The following is a 17043-nucleotide window of genomic DNA, read 5'->3' on the forward strand; positions in this document are numbered from 1 at the left end:
CCAGGACTTATTAAAACAAATTTGATTTCCCGCACTCTTGGATTTAGTCAAATATTGGATTTTTTCTACGCATTTTTTCCAGTCGAAACCAAGTTTGGCGTTTGCCGTTCGTAGGTATATTCTGGATCAGTATGATACAAATTCTGTGACAGCACCATCTACAGGTCAAAGGTTACAATAACATGCTGTGTTTAAATGCCAATGCTACATTTTACAATTTTCACCAGATTCATCCTAATGCCCATTTATTCATCTAAACCTCCTTTAGTCAGAGAATTTCAGAATTCCAGTCTAAAATTATGGCTCTGCTTTCCTCTGATTGATTAGCTAATGGTTGTTGTGACGCTCACCGAGTCTGGGTGCTTGGCCCCCGAAATCACTGCTTGTGGCTTTGATTATTATTAGTAGAAGTGAAAGAAGACTTGGGCATTCAGTTTTTCTTCTGTGACAAAATCCATAATTATTCAGATTTTGTTAAAATTTTGATTGTGTTTTATATTTGACTGTAGTTTAATAGAGTAAATTTGAAAGTGTTGCTCAGACCAGACATGTTTCACTGGTTAGAGGACATTGTACAAGAGTAAGCCATGCAAACTAATTCAGAGCAGCAGCTAATAAAGATCTCCAACAGAGCATGCCAGACATTCATGCTTTCTCAGTAAGCATTTTATCCCTGTCAGGGTCGTGGTGGATCTGGAATTTATCCCAGCAACACTGCATGAGAATCCAGTCCAGTGCAGGACACCAACATGTACACTTTTACACCTGGAGCAAATTCCACCTCCCAGCAGGCTGTTGGACAGAGGGACAAAAACCTGCATAGATACAAACGCTGTGCAGATAATATCCCGAGCTCAGGATCAAACCACGCTACCCGCTGTGCCTCCACGTGTGAGATACCATCCTGTAAATCTCACACACACCGGGAATGTCTAGACCAGATGGAATGATAATTGGCCTTCATACTGAAGAGAAAGATGTGGAAGTCCTTCAGGCTGTTTGACCCACATAAACAATATATTATCTGAAAAAATAAAGATATATCACTAAGAAACTCACTGACACTTCTTATCTCACTTATTTTGTTAATATAATCGATTTAATTTCCATCAACGGTCCACTTACGTGAGAAAACTTTGGCCTGATGCTCTTGCAAGGAATCTGTGAGCTTCAATCCCAGGGATATTCAGCAAGCAGGGAGAAATAATGTTTTAAAATGGAAGGAGTTTCCATTGTCAGCGCTTTTGTAATAGTCAGAGATGAAACTCCTGAACTTTCTGGTTTCTCAGTAAAACCGTGAGCTTCGTTCTTGTCTTTAGAGAGGAGAAAGAGAGTGAGAGTCTGATGAGGAACTGATTAAATTGCATGTGCTTATGTTTGTATATTGGAAAATAGTCAAATCAGCTAGAACATCACCAGCCAATCACCAGCATCTATGAGCTCATGTATGCAGAAGAGGGTAGATACCGCTTTGCTCCGAGTGTGTTATGATGCCCTGAGTAGTACGATCGCTTCAAGTGTTAGCACGCTAACCAGTCATAAATTCATTCCCTATATAACGCCCCACTGAGACTTATTCCTTATTTATATCATCTACTGTTCGCTTTATACCATGACCACTATAAAGATAATAGTTTGGGACGCTGTTTGCTGTATTCGTAATTGGACTAAAAGATTTGTAGAATGTTCTGTTGAGATCATGAGTTCATACGATTTGTGTGTGTGGTGACATGTTTAGTCTGTGCATCATCGTGTCAAGCACAGCAGAGGGGTTTTTTAAGCTGTTTCCCACCTGTTAACCTGGAATGAGGTCATGGGAAGAACTGGAGAATAAACGCTGTACAGTAAGACTGTTAGGATTGGATAAATATTTATGTTCACCACTTCTTGAATAAATTGGTAATGCTAACGTTACGATTTTATAGCACTCAGGAGAAGACCTGAAGATGGGATGTGGATGTGTAGTGTTGAAATTTTATTGAATTCAGCACTTCTAACAAAAGACAGCTTCACAGAAATAAAGAGGTTGCTCATATAAACATTAACATCATGCAAGTTTATCCTCAAAATGTGAGCCAGTGGTGACGGTGGTGAGGACAAGCTTCCCAGAGATGATGAGGTCAAAACCTTGAGAGGACCATTTTTTTGTATTGCCAAAAACTTTGTGGATGGGCTGAACATCCCATTCCACATTCACACCTCATTTGCTGTTATAATGAGCTCCACTCCTCTGGGAAGATGCTCCACTAGATTTTGTGTGAGATTTCATTCAGGGGTGCAGTTAGCTTGAAACATTCATCCCAGAGGTGTTCATTGGGGTTTGATGATCTTCCACACACTTCCAACCCATGTAAAGTCAAGCCAGGTTAATTTCTATAGCGCTTTTCACAATGGACATTGTCTTAAAGCAGCTTTACAGAATTTAAGAGTGAAGGTGAGCGATGTGTATTTATCCCTGATAATACACCCATACCCAAAGATGTCAAAACTGGGATCCAAATGGTGCTGGTACGTCTCTAGATGGTTCGGGATGTATGCAGGGTCAGCATCTACTTCTTTGAAGGTCCACAATCTTCATGAGGTGGGACGTGACTGGAGCTGGTGCAGCCTCAGGATGAGTAGAGAAAGAGAAGCAGATCTTCATGGGGTTGGTTTTGTGCACAGGGCTGTTGTCAGTAGCATAAGTCCTGTATTGTATAAACGCCTGTATGATGAGTTTGGCTCATCTATAAAAGAACATCTGTGTTTTTACACAAAATTGTCTTCATCATTCTCACTTGCACTAAATATTTACTCGTGTATTCAGCAGATGTATCATGACAACTTGATGGGTTTTGGAACAAGACCTACAGTTTTCTGAACATGGACCACTACCTCACTCGCAAGATGGACCACTCTCATCTCGTGGGTGAGGTAATGTGTGTGGGAAGCGTGAGAAAACATTTCGGACTCCGTAACTTCCTCTTCCCTCCGACACATTCACCCAGACGAATCCGCAGTTCTGTTTTAACTGCTGCTACATTCCACTAACACGAGAGTTTATTTGGAGATGTGAATACGGAATACAGCGGCAACCCGATAAAATGTACGACCTGTTCCTAATTGCAGCTCAATTACATGTCATTTGTAAAACAGGACATTGAGATACATAACTTATAATCGCTGATTCTTCCATCTTAGATTTTTTTTGAGGAGCTCAAACCCTGCTATGACGTTCTTCTACTGGTCATTATACAAACTCACAGGTCACCAAAGCACCGATCTCCAGCGTCTATGATGAATATGAATGGGAGTCAGTGGAGTAAGAGCAGTCCACATCACTTACCCAGCAGGCATTGATCCTGTGCACAAATCCAGCTTAATGAAGATCTCCTGCTATAGAGCTCTGACCCTATTGAACACCCTTAGGATGAATGTGAACACTCACTGCACCCCAGACCACCTCACCTTCTCACCTACATCAGTACCTGACTTTACTAACACCATCATGGCTGAATGAATCTCCACAAAATCTAGTGGAACATCTTCCCAGAAGTGTGGAGGTTATTATAACAGCAAATAGGGAATGGGATTTTTGAAAACCACACAATCTGATGCTTCCTTCTGTCCATAAAGTGTATCTAAAAATAATAAAAATCTTTTACAGAAGTCGGTAAATCCTTCTCAGAAGCTCAAGGTTTTAAAATCAGCACAGAGCGAGCAGACATCAGACATCTCGTCATTTTATTACCTTCTAAGGGTTGAAACCAGATCGCATGCAGGAGGCTAGTTAATACGCTAGCTAGCTGAGTGTTAGATGTTCTTCTTACTCTGTGTCCTGGTGAAACAGAATTAGAAAGTTTTGAAGACTTCAGTTCGCTTTGTAAGACACACTGGATAAAGATCTGCCAAATGGCATAAATATTAATGTACAATGATTTTCTAATTGGGTAGACAATAAATTAATTCATAAAGAAATCACAGAGTTGGTTTGCTGCTCATGTGTTTGCTGTAAAGTGTTGTATTTTTTTAAATGGTTAGAATATATATATTTTTTATATTTATCTATAGAGATATTTTTTTAAATTATTAAAAATATTATATATATATATATAATTAATAATAATAAATACCCCCCACCCCCCAAAAATTTAAATAATGATTAAATATTCATGTTCATATTTATTATTCTGAATAAAGGTTTAAAAAAAAAAAAAAAAAAAAAAAGAAGTGATATGAGCCCCAGGACAGTGGATTTCTTTGTCATAAACCCACCCATAAATACTTTAATAATGATTCTCAAAGGTGTGTGTGTGTGGGTGTGTATTGTGTGTGTGTGTGTGTGTGTGTACTGTGTTTATGTGTGTTCCAGATCTACAGTTTTTATTTCCATTAATTCTCTCCATAATCACTCCTCTTCTTCTTCTTCTTCTTCATCATCGTCCTCGTTGCCATGGAGAGGCTCCAGCTGTCCTCCTGAGCTCTGGATGGTGACGATGCCGCTGAAGACGGCGTAACCCAACATGGCTGCCACGGCGAACAGAACGGACAGGATCTGGTTACGGCGTTTGTGAGGCTCGTTATCGAAGTCTCCGCCACCGTCGGTGCGAACCGGAGCTTTCCTGCTCTGAGCTTCTGGATGGAGAAAACAACATGTCCAGGAGGGATTTATAGATTATTCAGCACAGCATTTCCTTTACCTACGCTTCATGTATAAGACCAAAAGTTCATCAAAAAGTTCATCAGAATCAAATCAACGGGTGTGGTGTGGTTTGTGTGGTGTTGTGTTGTTTGGTGTGGTGTGTGGTGGTGTGTGGTGTGGTGCTGTGTGGTGTGGTATGTGGTGTGTGTTGTGTTGTGGAACACAGTGTATAAGAAGAAGAAGGAGAAGAAGAAGAAGAAGAGGAGGAACCTGGGTTTTCTGAGGGAAAGTACAGCAGCAGGATGTTGGTGCAGAACAGCTGCAGGTTCTCCAGAGAGTTGAGGTGCTGCTGCAGTTTGCTGTTGGGAAGTTTAATCTTCAGCAGCGGAGCGAGGTGAGCGAACACGTACGCATCTAGTGAGGAGGGACTGCAGGGAGATTAACAGCTCACTCATCATCACACATTACACACACATCACACACACTTCAGCTTCAAACAACGCCACACTCACGAATCTCCGAAGAAGAACTTGTGAGAGCCGAGTCTCTGGGAGGAGAGTCATGCACTCCAGCGCATCCTGGTAAAGCTGAGGACCAAAACAAATCTATTTCAAACCTTTTAGAACGTTATAAAGTTATGGTGGTGAAGGCATACCGTTTTGTAATTAATAAATACACAAGCCCCGCCTACTTTCAGAGGACAACGTCTGAATGGTACTGAAATCGACCAATCAGCTAAAACATGCAATGATCAGGTAACAAATCCGCAGAAAAGAGATGATGCTGTGACCATATTTTTGTGAACAGAACAAAAACATTTCGCTTTCAGAACATTTTCCACACAAAACCAGTCAAATTCGAGATCCTAAATATATTCTCACAGAGCAAACTTAGTGTGTAGTAATGTGGCTTGGTTCATCATCATTATCTTCTTCCTCCTCTCACCTCTTTCTCCAGCTGCTCCTCGAGCTCCAGCACGGCGTCTCCTCGGATCAGCCTTAGTCTCTCCATCTGCCTGGAGTGGATGCGGTTGGGCAGCAGGAAGTTCAGAGGAAACGGCATGTGTTCAGCGTACCAGCGCCGGGTCACTTCCACATAGTTCTTACTGTCCACCCACTGAGTGTAAATCTACAGGAGAGAGAGAGAGAGAGAGAGAGAGAGAGAGAGAGAGAGAGAGAGAGAGAAAAAGTTAGAGAGAAAGAATTCTAAACAATTAACATGCTTAAATGTTAATGTTAATAATAACATTAATAATAATAATAATAATGTGAATGATAACAACAATAACAACAACAACAATAATAATAATAATAACGTTATTAATAATAATAATAATAATAATAATACTTGGGCCTCACCAGAGCAGGCAGCAGTTTTTCCTCCAGTAAGGAGACGAAGGCGAGTGTATCTGCTCCCTCTTTGGCTGAAAGATCGTAATCTGCGTTATATTTCTGAAACACAAACCACAACTCGGATTAACAGCATGAAAATCACACGTAATCAGAGCAGAGCAGCTGACGACAGTGTTAACACTGATAACCCATAAAACCTCCTCACATCGCTTTCCTATTACCACCCTGGACCCATGCTATGAAGGGTCTACTGTGTGTGTGTGTGTGTGTGTGTGTGTGTGTGTGTGTGTGTGTAAGCTGTTAAACCATTCAGAGACAGGGGTCAGGGGTCAGTAAAAGGTCACTCACCTGCTTCCTGAGCTGAATGATGATTTTACTTGGCTGTGACAAACTTCCTTCATCTCTGGTCTTTAATGCAGGTAATGAACCTGATAGAAAGATGGACAGACAGACAGACAGACAGACAGACAGACAGACAGACAGACAGACAGATATTACAGACAAATGAGTTCAAACTGTCATTGATGTTTGCAAAAATGTCTGTATGGATCAAAATAATGCTTTATTAGTTTTCATCCCTGAACCTCCAGCCAATCACATTCTAGTATTCATACCTGAACTTCCAGCCAATCACATTCTAGTATTCAGACCTGAACCTCCAGCCAATCACATTCTAGTATTCATACCTGAACTTCCAGCCAATCACATTCTAGTATCCAGACCTGAACTTCCAGCCAATCACATTCTAGTATCCAGACCTGAACTTCCAGCCAATCACATTCTAGTATTCAGACCTGAACCTCCAGCCAATCACAATCTAGTATTTATACCTGAACCTCCAGCCAATCACAATCTAGTATTAATACCTGAACCTCCAGCCAATCAGAATCTAGTATTTATACCTGAACCTTCAGCCAATCACAATCTAGTATTTATACCTGAACCTTCAGCCAATCACAATCTAGTATTTATACCTGAACCTTCAGCCAATCACAATCTAGTATTTATACCTGAACCTCCAGCCAATCACAATCTAGTATTTATACCTGAACCTCCAGCCAATCAGAATCTAGTATTTATACCTGAACCTCCAGCCAATCACAATCTAGTATTTATACCTGAGCTTCCAGCCAATCAGAATCTAGTATTTATACCTGAACATATAAATATGTGAATAAATTAAAGTACTGTAGGAACAGGATGGAATAAACCTTGTGTATAATATTAGCTGGACGTTAACCATCGGATAAAAATCCACACTTGGCAAAAAAACCAAGAAACATCTCGAAGTGCTTTAAAGCTTCACACCTCGAGATGATTTGGAAGAAGACATCCTGCTGAGCGTGAGCATGTTCTAACCCGATAAATACACGGCCTAAAAGAGAAGGAGTTCACGGCAACAGGAATCACTTGACCTTTTCACCTCTGACCCTCAAGCGATTGAGCATGCAGGACGGCTCGTATATTACACTGACGTTACCGCATTCTTCACACGTGAACAAGTAAATACCGTCAGCTGACCCCTGACCTCCGACACGCTGACCCTTCCATTATGTGAATGATGATGGATTAATGGTGGGAGGGGAGGCAACAAAAACAATCAGCATGGTGGGAATAAAAATACAGAAAAAAACACCTCATATAGTGTTTAAAGTGAGAGTAGAAAATGGTAATAAATATAATATATGTTTATATATTCACATACACAATCTGCACTTTAATCATTAAATATATTTTTACTTCAAGAAATGACTTTTTGGTAACTTTTTACCTCAGATTTTTCTCCCAAAGTCAAAAAAAACCCTCAATTTACCTCAAGAAGTAATTTTCTCTCTTTATTTATCCAAACTTCATATAAAATAATTGTAAAAATACTTACAAATCTCTAAAAACTATAAAACATTAGATTTCTTTGATGTTACTGTACACAGGAGCAGATTAGCTTCATATGTTTATCCTGTTAGTTAATTAGCAAAGGAGGTGCTAAGCTTACAGGTTATTAGCAAGAAGACACACTAGCATGCTATGAGGAGGCTGAATGATTGCTGATATGTAAAATACTGTAGACGTGGTGAAGTCACTGGTGTGGTTACAGTGTAGTTATAGTGAAATTGCGGTGGTGTCATTGTATTATAATTATCGCGTGATTACGGTGTAGTCGTGGTGTGGTGTAGTAATGCTGTAGTCGTGGTGTGTTACGGTGTAGTCGTGGTAAAGTTATGCTGTAGTCGTGGTGTGATTATGGTGTAGTCATAGTGAAGTTATGCTGTAGTCGTGGTGTGATTACGGTGTAGTCATGGTGAAGTTATGCTGTAGTTGTGGTGAAATTACGGTGTAGTCGTGGTGAAGTTATGCTGTAGTCGTGGTGTGATTGCGGTGCAGTCGTGGTGCGATTACGGTGTAGTCATGGTGAAGTTACGGTGTAGTTGTGGTGTGATTACGGTGTAGTCGTGGTGAAGGTACGGTGCAGCCGTGGTGTGATTACGGTGTAGTCATGGTGTGATTACGGTGTAGTCGTGCTGTGATTACGGTGTAGTCGTGCTGTGATTACGGTGTAGTCGTGCTGTGATTACGGTGCAGTCGTGGAGTGATTATGGTGTAGTCGTGGAGTGATTATGGTGGAGTCAAGGTGAAGTTACGCTGTAGTCGTGGTGTGATTACGCTGTAGTCGTGGTGTGATTACGGTGTAGTCGTAGTGTGATTACGCTGTAGTCGTGGTGAAGTTATGCTGTAGTCGTGGTGTGATTGCGGTGCAGTCGTGGTGCGATTACGGTGTAGTCATGGTGAAGTTACGGTGTGGTTGTGGTGTGATTACGGTGTAGTCGTGGTGAAGGTGCGGTGCAGCCGTGGTGTGATTACGGTGTAGTCATGGTGTGATTACGGTGTAGTCGTGGTGTGATTATGGATGTAGTCGGTGTGATTACGGTGTAGTCGTGCTGTGATTACGGTGTAGTCGCTGTGATTACGGTGTAGTGGTGCTGTGATTACGGTGCAGTCGTGGAGTGATTATGGTGTAGTCGTGGAGTGATTATGGTGGAGTCAAGGTGAAGTTACGCTGTAGTCGTGGTGTGATTACGCTGTAGTCGTGGTGTGATTACGGTGTAGTCGTGGAGTGATTACGGTGGAGTCAAGGTGAAGTTACGCTGTAGTCGTGGTGTGATTATGGTGCAGTCGTGGTGTGATTATGCTGTAGTCGTGGTGAAGTTATGCTGTAGTTGTGGTGTGATTACGGTGTAGTCGTGGTGAAGTTATGCTGTAGTCGTGATGTAATTACGGTGTAGTCGTGGTGTGATTATGCTGTAGTCGTGGTGTGATTACGGTGTAGTCGTGGTGAAGTTATGCTGTAGTCGTGGTGTGATTATGGATGTAGTCGTGGTGTGATTACGGTGCAGTCGTGGTGTAGTTATGCTGTAGTCGTGGTGTAGTTATGCTGTAGTCATGGTGTAGTGGTGTTGTGTACAGTGAAATCTTAATAGAGGAAGTGAATAAAATATTTTTTTTAAGTCACTTGAAATCTGTTCTTGGGGAAAAGGGATCTGAACAGGAACTCTGTAACGCACCTGTTGGGCTTCTCCACGGGTTAGAAATCTTGTGAACTTTGAGAGGTGCACCTGCAAACTTGGCGTAGGCCTGGAGATGAAGAGAAAACAGGGAATACAACAGTGTTTAAAACGCAGAAGGAAAAAATAAAGATAAAATAGCAGTGTTTAAAACAATAAAGGAATAAAAATACTTTAGACGTAATAAAGAAAAAAACAAAGACAACATGAAACAAAAATGAAAAGTTTCAGATAAAACGTAAAAGACATAAAATAAAATAAAATTAATATAATTTCTGATGAAGTCAGCAAATCAGCAGTAATTAGAAGGAATTATTTTTTTTTACACATATTTTCTCCAACCTCATCAAGAATTAGAATAATGTATAAAGACACAGGACACGTGTATGCTGTATCTGAGTTAATCTGTGTAATGAATAATTATGCAATGATTTTAACATTATAATAATTATAAGTGGTTTTCTGCTCATTTTCTCAGCTCACTTTTTGCTCACAACCGAAACACACCTTAAATGATTTATTATAAACACCGGAAATGCCACTCAATCCGGGGGAAATGGTGTGTTTTAATGTGCACATGAATCTCACCAGAACTGTTAAACAATCCACATCGACCGATGGTAAACCATAATCGCCTTTCCAACAGTATAACTCCATGGGAGCCGCCATTTTGGAATGACTCGTGAACTTTCACCCGGAAGTGCTTTAACGGCTCATTGGATTTCTTTTTTTTACGCCTTGCATTTTTCTTTATATTTTAAATACTTGTTTTAATTATTTGTTTGTGTATCGCCCGAACCCATTTACAGATTAAAAAAATTAGTTAATTATGTTTATTTAAGAATAAGGTCAGGTTCCTAATGATTTGGTTTATCATGTGCACTAAAAATGAATAATGGCTTCAATATTTTCGTGTAAACAAATTAAAAACGCGAAATGTAACATTGTGTAAGATACACGTGTTGGAATTGTTGATTTTATTTACTTTCAGGTGGCATTTCTCTTCTTTCTTTCATTTCTCTCCCATGTTCCTTGTCCCTTAATAATGTGTGTTGATCTGTTCAGCCACCAGAGGGCGAACTTCCCCTGTGCAGTGTGTCTGAACACTGTGGTGTTCACCTGTACACTCATGCAGGTATCAAAAAGCTTCAGATCATTTTCACATCAAACATCAGAATGAGCAAAAGGGGAAGATCTCCATGACTGTGGCCATGGCGTGGACGTTTGGTGATATCAGAACGGCTGGTTGGAGAGTTTCAGAAATCTATAGCGGTGACTCTTGACTCCTGATGAAGCAGATGATCTCAGCTGAGATAAAGTAGCTGGATCAACCGTGCACTCAGAACCCTGAGAGGTGACGATGTTACGATTGGACTGGTTTCTTCATTCTGGACTTGTTGACAAATTTTGAGCCTAACAATAATCTTCGCCCACATACCTTACAGGCCTAGCTCCACTTATTTCTCAACAATAACCCTGAGCTATGTGTCATAACCGCCGAGCCGAGAGGAGTCTACTGGTGTAAACATGTTGTGTGTGTGTCGACTCTACTTCTCCTTTAGAGGCATATAAAGGGGTATAATGTGTAGACGTGGTAGCTCGATGATTAAGGCTCTGAGTTACTCAATATAAAAGTCTCTTTTTTCCTTTCAATAACCCCAATAATACCAAACATCGATCCTAATCAGTCCTATTTTACAGTCCTACAGGACAATACGAACAAATCCACAGCACCGGTCGCACAAAAGTGGATAAGATTTGACTCGTATAAAAATATTATAATGCACAGTCCAATCTTTAAATACTACACGATTTTAAACTGTTGTCCAGTCGAATCTACTTGATCTTCTGCTCAACAGGAAAATTGCGTTGGATAAAAATCGCAATGAAATACTGGCGAAATGACGTGCGATACAGACGTCCTCACGTTGGTTATTATTGTTGTGTTCGCGCTTTAGTTCATGTAGAAGGTATAAAGAGTCTGATTGGGATTTGTTGGGTATAGACGGGGAGAAAAATAAAGCGTTTTAAACCCTTTAATGGTGCATAAATATAAAAAAAGGACCCTGATCCCAAATTGCGACTGTTGTGAATAATTGAATCCCAAACACACGTTTTATCATAACGAAGGGTCTGATGTGTCTGAATATCGGACACGTCATCATATACTTATTTAAGTCTTGATTGGACATGACAGTGGGAATGATTGGGGAATGATTGGATGAAGCATGGACATGAAAACAATTTAAAGTCTATACATAGGCTGTCTATGGGGTGCACAAACTTTTGCTTCCCCATCTTAATCATAATCACATACAATGGGCTTTCTCTTTCTCTTTAGTGCATCTATATATATATAAAGTTTTGACTCATTTCAGGAAAGCACCTTTTGTCCAGAACATATTTTCTGTCTTAGTCTCCTCCTCCTCCTCTTCCTCTTCTTCCTCCTCCTCTTTCTTATTTCTTTCCGGCAGCTGCTGCACACTCGCTTCTCTGCCCTGGTCCACGAGGTGTTCACGCGCCGCCGCTGCACGCCGATTGGCTGGAGCCGACGCAAACAACTCGTCTCGACCAATCAGAGAGGTGTGCACGTGCTCGGCACACGCGGAGCACAGCGCTCGTTCATGAACAAGTGGGAAGCCTCGGTGGTAAACAAGCTGAGCGTGTGAGTGCACCAGTAGCTGCTGTAGCCATATAAAAGGGAGTACAGCATAGCTTTCCACAAATCTCTGGTGAACTTAGCATGTACTCGAGGTAGCTCAGGACCCGAGATAAGGACAGAACAGTGTTTGGCTCGTCACTGCTTGACATTATAGTGCATTTGCGAGATTTGTTTTGTTTTTAGATTTTGCACATTTACAAAGATCACTTCAACATGGTGGCCATGACCAAACGGGTCAAGATCTTTCAGATCGTCTTCAACGACCCGACTAAGACTTTCTACTGCAGTGGGGATAAAGTCGCTGGGAAGATCGTAGTCGAGGTGAATGAAGCTACGCGCGTCTCCGCGATGCGCGTCCTCGGCGTGGGTTGCGCCAAAGTGGATTACTCCAAGGGGAAGCAGAGATGTCGACAGGAGATTGACTACCTGAAGTATGAAGAAGTGGTTCTGCTGGACGACCAGCCTGCAGGTAAGATGATTGACATCATCAGCAACATCGCATCTCTACTCCAAACACGACATCGGCGCTTTTTTTTATACTACTACAACATAGTACGGTCCATCAGCATGTCGTCATGACTACTAATACCAGAACGCGCACTGAGGGTACTAAGTAGTACGCATGCGTCACATTGTTTTGCGTACTAGCGCACTAAACAGTATGCTTAATTAGAGCGTATTTTACCTATTAGACCAATACCATGTACATAATACATACTAATACGCTAATTTAGGCTCAATTAGTACTCAAAAATTAGTATTCAAAGTTCCAAAAGCACTCTTTAAGTGATTATTGTTGATAAACAGGACAGTTTCCATAAAATGGTGTAATTATTTGATTCAGGGTGATATATATATATATATATATATATATATATATAGAAAGAAAGAAGTCTTGTGTATTGAAAGATTTGTGTATCTTCCTACAGATACTGACGGCTCGGTCATCCTCAGACCTGGAAACAAGTACGAATACATGTTTGGCTTCGAGCTTCCACAGCAAGGGTGAGCGTCATCATTTGCACGTTGTTTGGAAAGTGTGTTCTGAGGTCTTTGGAGAGCACGATGTGCTCACATCCTGTTTTTCCTGTCTGCAGGCAGCTGGTGTCTTCATACGATGGGAAGTTCGGGAGCGTGCAGTACTATGTGAAGGCGTTGATGGAGAGAGCGTCTCAGCCCGCACTCGAGTGCAAGAAGAACTTTGAGGTGGAAGAGCCACTGGACGTGAACACGCCGGACTTAATGGTGAGGGTGAATTTGAGTGAACTTGTTTCTTTATCATATTTTAAGTTCACACACTTGAACATCTCGTAAACTAACTCTCGTTTATGGATGTTTTTCAGTCTCCAGCAGCCGGCATGAAGGAGAAAAAGGTCACCTGTATGTTCATTCCGGACGGCCAAGTGTGCCTGAACGCCAAGATCGACAGACGCGGTTTCTGCGAAGGTGAAGAAATCTTAATCGACGCCAAGTTCGAGAACACCTGCTCTCGCATCGTGGTTCCCAAAGCCGCCATTGTGGCCAAGCAGACGTACCAGGTTAACGGGCACACCAAAGTGGTCAGGCAGAAGCTTTCATCTGTCCGTGGGAATCACATCATCTCGGGGATGTGCGACGCCTGGCTTGGGAAGTCCATCCGCGTTCCCAAGATCAAACCATCCATCCTGGGTTGTGGGATCATCCGAGTGGAGTACGCCCTCATGGTGAGTGTTAATAGCCTTTCAAATAATGTGAGAATTCGGCCTTCAAAAGTTATAAGCATGCTAATGAATCGTTTTGATTCCAGATCTACATGCACATCCCAGGCAGCGAGAAGCTGATCCTGGAGCTGCCCCTGGTCATCGGAACAGTGCCCTACAGTGGCCTCAACAGCCGCACCAACAGCATGAGCAGTCAGGAAAGCACAACCTCGACCAGCTGGGTGTCCCTGCGCCTACCGTCCACAGGTCCGCCCAGCTACTGCGACGTGACCCGTGACGTCCGCCTGGACCAGCCGCTCACACCCCTGCTGGACGACTACGACGGTGGGGACAGTCCCATCTTCATGAACAGCCCACACTTCAGCTTCCCTCCACTTCCTCCCTACTCCGAGGTGGGTCTCGATATCAAACCGCAGGTTTCACTTTAGCTCACGATGCTGATGTGGTTTCTGTGAACAAAGTAGGTTCTAACTGGTGTTTCACACGTTTCCAGGTGGAGGAAGAGTACAACGGCAACGCCCGCATGCTTCCAGTGTGCTGAGCGACTTCCAAAGCCATCCAGTCTTCCGTCACAACATCAGGGAACCGGTGAAGCTTCCTCTCAGGGACACCAGAGACGGACAAACAGGGTTTTCCCCCGTGTCCGGGGCGTCACACCGCCTGAGCGATGCCTTTTTCTCTGTGAACGTTCAGGGACTGAACACGGCATGCGTCGTTTTCACTGTTACAAGTCTTTCGCTCGATGAGTGTCCTGCTGAACTGCAGCGTGTAGTTACTGAGACATTCCCTTTCAGACGCAATAAAAACAAACGCACGCCGCAAAACTTCCAGCTTCTCGTTCTTCGCCTAATCAGAGCGGTTTGTGTAGAAATCCCCTGTGTAGGAGACTTTATCCGAGGAACCGATTTGATCAGTTTGTTCTGATGAAGCGGTTTCTCTTGTTATAATGCACTTTGGTTTGGATGCAGTTGTGCTTCCTGACTGCCTGAAGAGACTTTTCTCTATCCAGTCACGATCGTCTTCCACTTTCCCGTCGCTCCGACCTGGACTTTTCCTTAGCGACATCTCCACACCACGCCAAACACTTCAGGGTGCTGATCTTCTCTGTGATTTTAGCCAGATCAGGAAAAGACTGCATCCTCCAACTTTCTATCCATAATCGCTTTTATATTCCCAGCGATCGCTTTTCAGAAAGAATGTGACCAGATTGTATTTGTACGTGGAGCACGTTTTTGTTTTTTGTACAAAAAATTGTATTATAAATTGTGTTTTGTATTCAAACCCTGTGGGTTAGTTTTCAATAAAAGATTAAAAATTATACACCTTTTTCTCAATTGTTTTTGTTGTTGTTGACATTGAAAAAAGAGAAATTCTACGACACACAAGTTGAACAGATACAGAGAGAAGAAAAAATAGATATTTTACTCAAAAAAAAAGTCAACTCAAGTCTACTTTTATTGTGATTGGAACTGTAGACAGTAGAGCACATGGTGAAACAAAACAACGTTCCCACAGGACCAAGATGTTACACAAGACCACATAAAATCACAAAAATTAACAACACAACTACACAAATTATCCTGTACATGGTGCACGTGTGCAACATTTAGAGCAAAAAGAATAACGAGACACAGTAACACTGCAACGGTGATGCAGCTGCTCAGCATGCTCTTGACAGTTCCTCTGTAGAACGTTGTGAGGATGTGCGGTGAGACCTGGGTTTTCCTTAACTTTCTTAGTAAATAGAAATGCTGGTGGGTTTTAATTGTTATAGAGCTGGTTTTGAGGGACCAGGTGAAGTTGTCCTCCTCCTGGAGAACCTAGTGGTGGAACAACAGCACTGCTCAGATGTTGAAGATGCCTGCTGGTCTGCACATCCTCTGAGCATATGATTGTGATTCTATTTGAACATCCCATTCCACATTGAGTCCTTATTTGCTGTTTTAATGAGCTCCACTCTTCTGAGATGTTCCACTAGATATTGTGTGCAACTCATTCAGCCACAAGATTGATAGTAAAGTCAGGTAGTGATGTAGGTGAGAAGGTGAGGAGGTCTTGGATGCAGTCATTGTTCACATTTATTCAAAAGGTTTTTAATAGGTTGGAGCTCTATAGCAGGAGATCTTCCACTCCAACCCATGCAAAGCAGATCTTCATGGAACTGGCTTTGTGCACAGGGGTATTGTCATGCTGGAACAGTTTTGGGTCTCCTGGTTGAAGTGAAGGAAAAATCTCATTCGACTGCACTCAAAGACGTCTGTTACAATTGTGTGCCTCCAGCTTTGTGGGAACAGTTTGGAGAGGAACCATATATGGCTGGAACAGTTGGGCGTCCCAATACTTTTGGGTGTATAGTGTAAACTGTCTCGGGTTCAGTAGTGAAGGATTTTAGAGGGAAGCTTCAATTTGGTTTTTCTTCAAATCTCTGATTGGTGTGTGTGTGTGTGTGTGTGTGTGTGTGTGTGTGTGTGAGAGAGAGAGAGAGAAAAGAGAGCATCCCAGTCTTGCTGAAGAAGATATCAGAAAATTCCTGGCACTCCTTCCCATCTCATAGGTGGAACATCTGAAATTCCATGTAATGATATTATATACAGTGTGAAGGTCATGGCTGCTCTGAACACTACAGTTCTGGGTTTGGAGAACCTTCAGGTGTTCACCTGAGCTGGATATGACGAGTGAAGGATCAGCGTTCCTCTGTTTCAGCCTCCATTGTTTTATAATGAGATGCATTATTTATTCTATTACGTAAAAAAAGAGGACCTGATTAAGTTCTGTACCTGAAACACACACACACACACACACACACACACACACACACACACACACACACACACACAGAGGCAATAAGTACAGAAAGACTGAGATGAACATGGTCACTGTGTGTGTGTGGAAACATCAGAAAGGCCCAGTCTTGGGGCCTCCATGTGCATTTAACTCATGTAAATGTGTGTGTGTGTGTGTGTGTGTGTGTGTGTGTGTGTGTGTGTGTGTGTGTGTGTGTGTGTATACGTGCTTTTCTGCAGGAGCATGACCGGAGATAAGGCCGGCGAAGTTTATCTCACACTTTCACATTTCGCCTTTTGAGAAATGAAAGAAAAATGAAGTAAAAAAAACAGAAAAACATCCATTTGTACGTTTTTACCTCAGA

The 17043-nt window shown here is 42.0% G+C and overlaps 2 protein-coding genes across 2 annotated transcripts; one reads left to right on the plus strand and one right to left on the minus strand.

The window, feature by feature from the left end:
* Window positions 1–3706: 3706 nt before the first annotated feature.
* LOC124381775 (metaxin-1-like) lies at window positions 3707–10215 on the minus strand. The gene is given in 9 exon segments (XM_046843637.1): window positions 3707–4614; window positions 4892–5049; window positions 5134–5175; window positions 5177–5208; window positions 5567–5749; window positions 5980–6072; window positions 6322–6401; window positions 9534–9603; window positions 10122–10215. Coding segments are annotated over 9 exon segments (966 nt in total). The 5' UTR covers window positions 10203–10215; the 3' UTR covers window positions 3707–4387.
* Window positions 10216–12214: 1999 nt separating this feature from the next.
* On the plus strand, window positions 12215–15213 carry txnipa (thioredoxin interacting protein a). Its single transcript, XM_046844423.1, has 6 exons — window positions 12215–12664; window positions 13125–13200; window positions 13293–13440; window positions 13539–13898; window positions 13982–14287; window positions 14389–15213. The coding sequence occupies exons 1-6, from the start codon at window positions 12409–12411 to the stop codon at window positions 14434–14436; spliced, it is 1194 nt and encodes a 397-aa protein (XP_046700379.1). The 5' UTR covers window positions 12215–12408; the 3' UTR covers window positions 14437–15213.
* Window positions 15214–17043: the final 1830 nt, after the last annotated feature.

Source organism: Silurus meridionalis, chromosome 29 (genome assembly GCF_014805685.1).
Source record: "Silurus meridionalis isolate SWU-2019-XX chromosome 29, ASM1480568v1, whole genome shotgun sequence".
NCBI lineage: Eukaryota > Metazoa > Chordata > Actinopteri > Siluriformes > Siluridae > Silurus > Silurus meridionalis.

Bases quoted from the DNA above. Each gene is read 5' to 3' on its own strand.
- txnipa (XM_046844423.1), top strand. From the start codon at position 12,409: ATGGTGGCCATGACCAAACGGGTCAAGATCTTTCAGATCGTCTTCAAC. The intron at 13,201-13,292 runs GTGAGCGTCATC...TCCTGTCTGCAG, and splicing joins TTCGAGCTTCCACAGCAAGG to GCAGCTGGTGTCTTCATACG. The intron at 13,899-13,981 runs GTGAGTGTTAAT...TTTTGATTCCAG, and splicing joins GAGTGGAGTACGCCCTCATG to ATCTACATGCACATCCCAGG.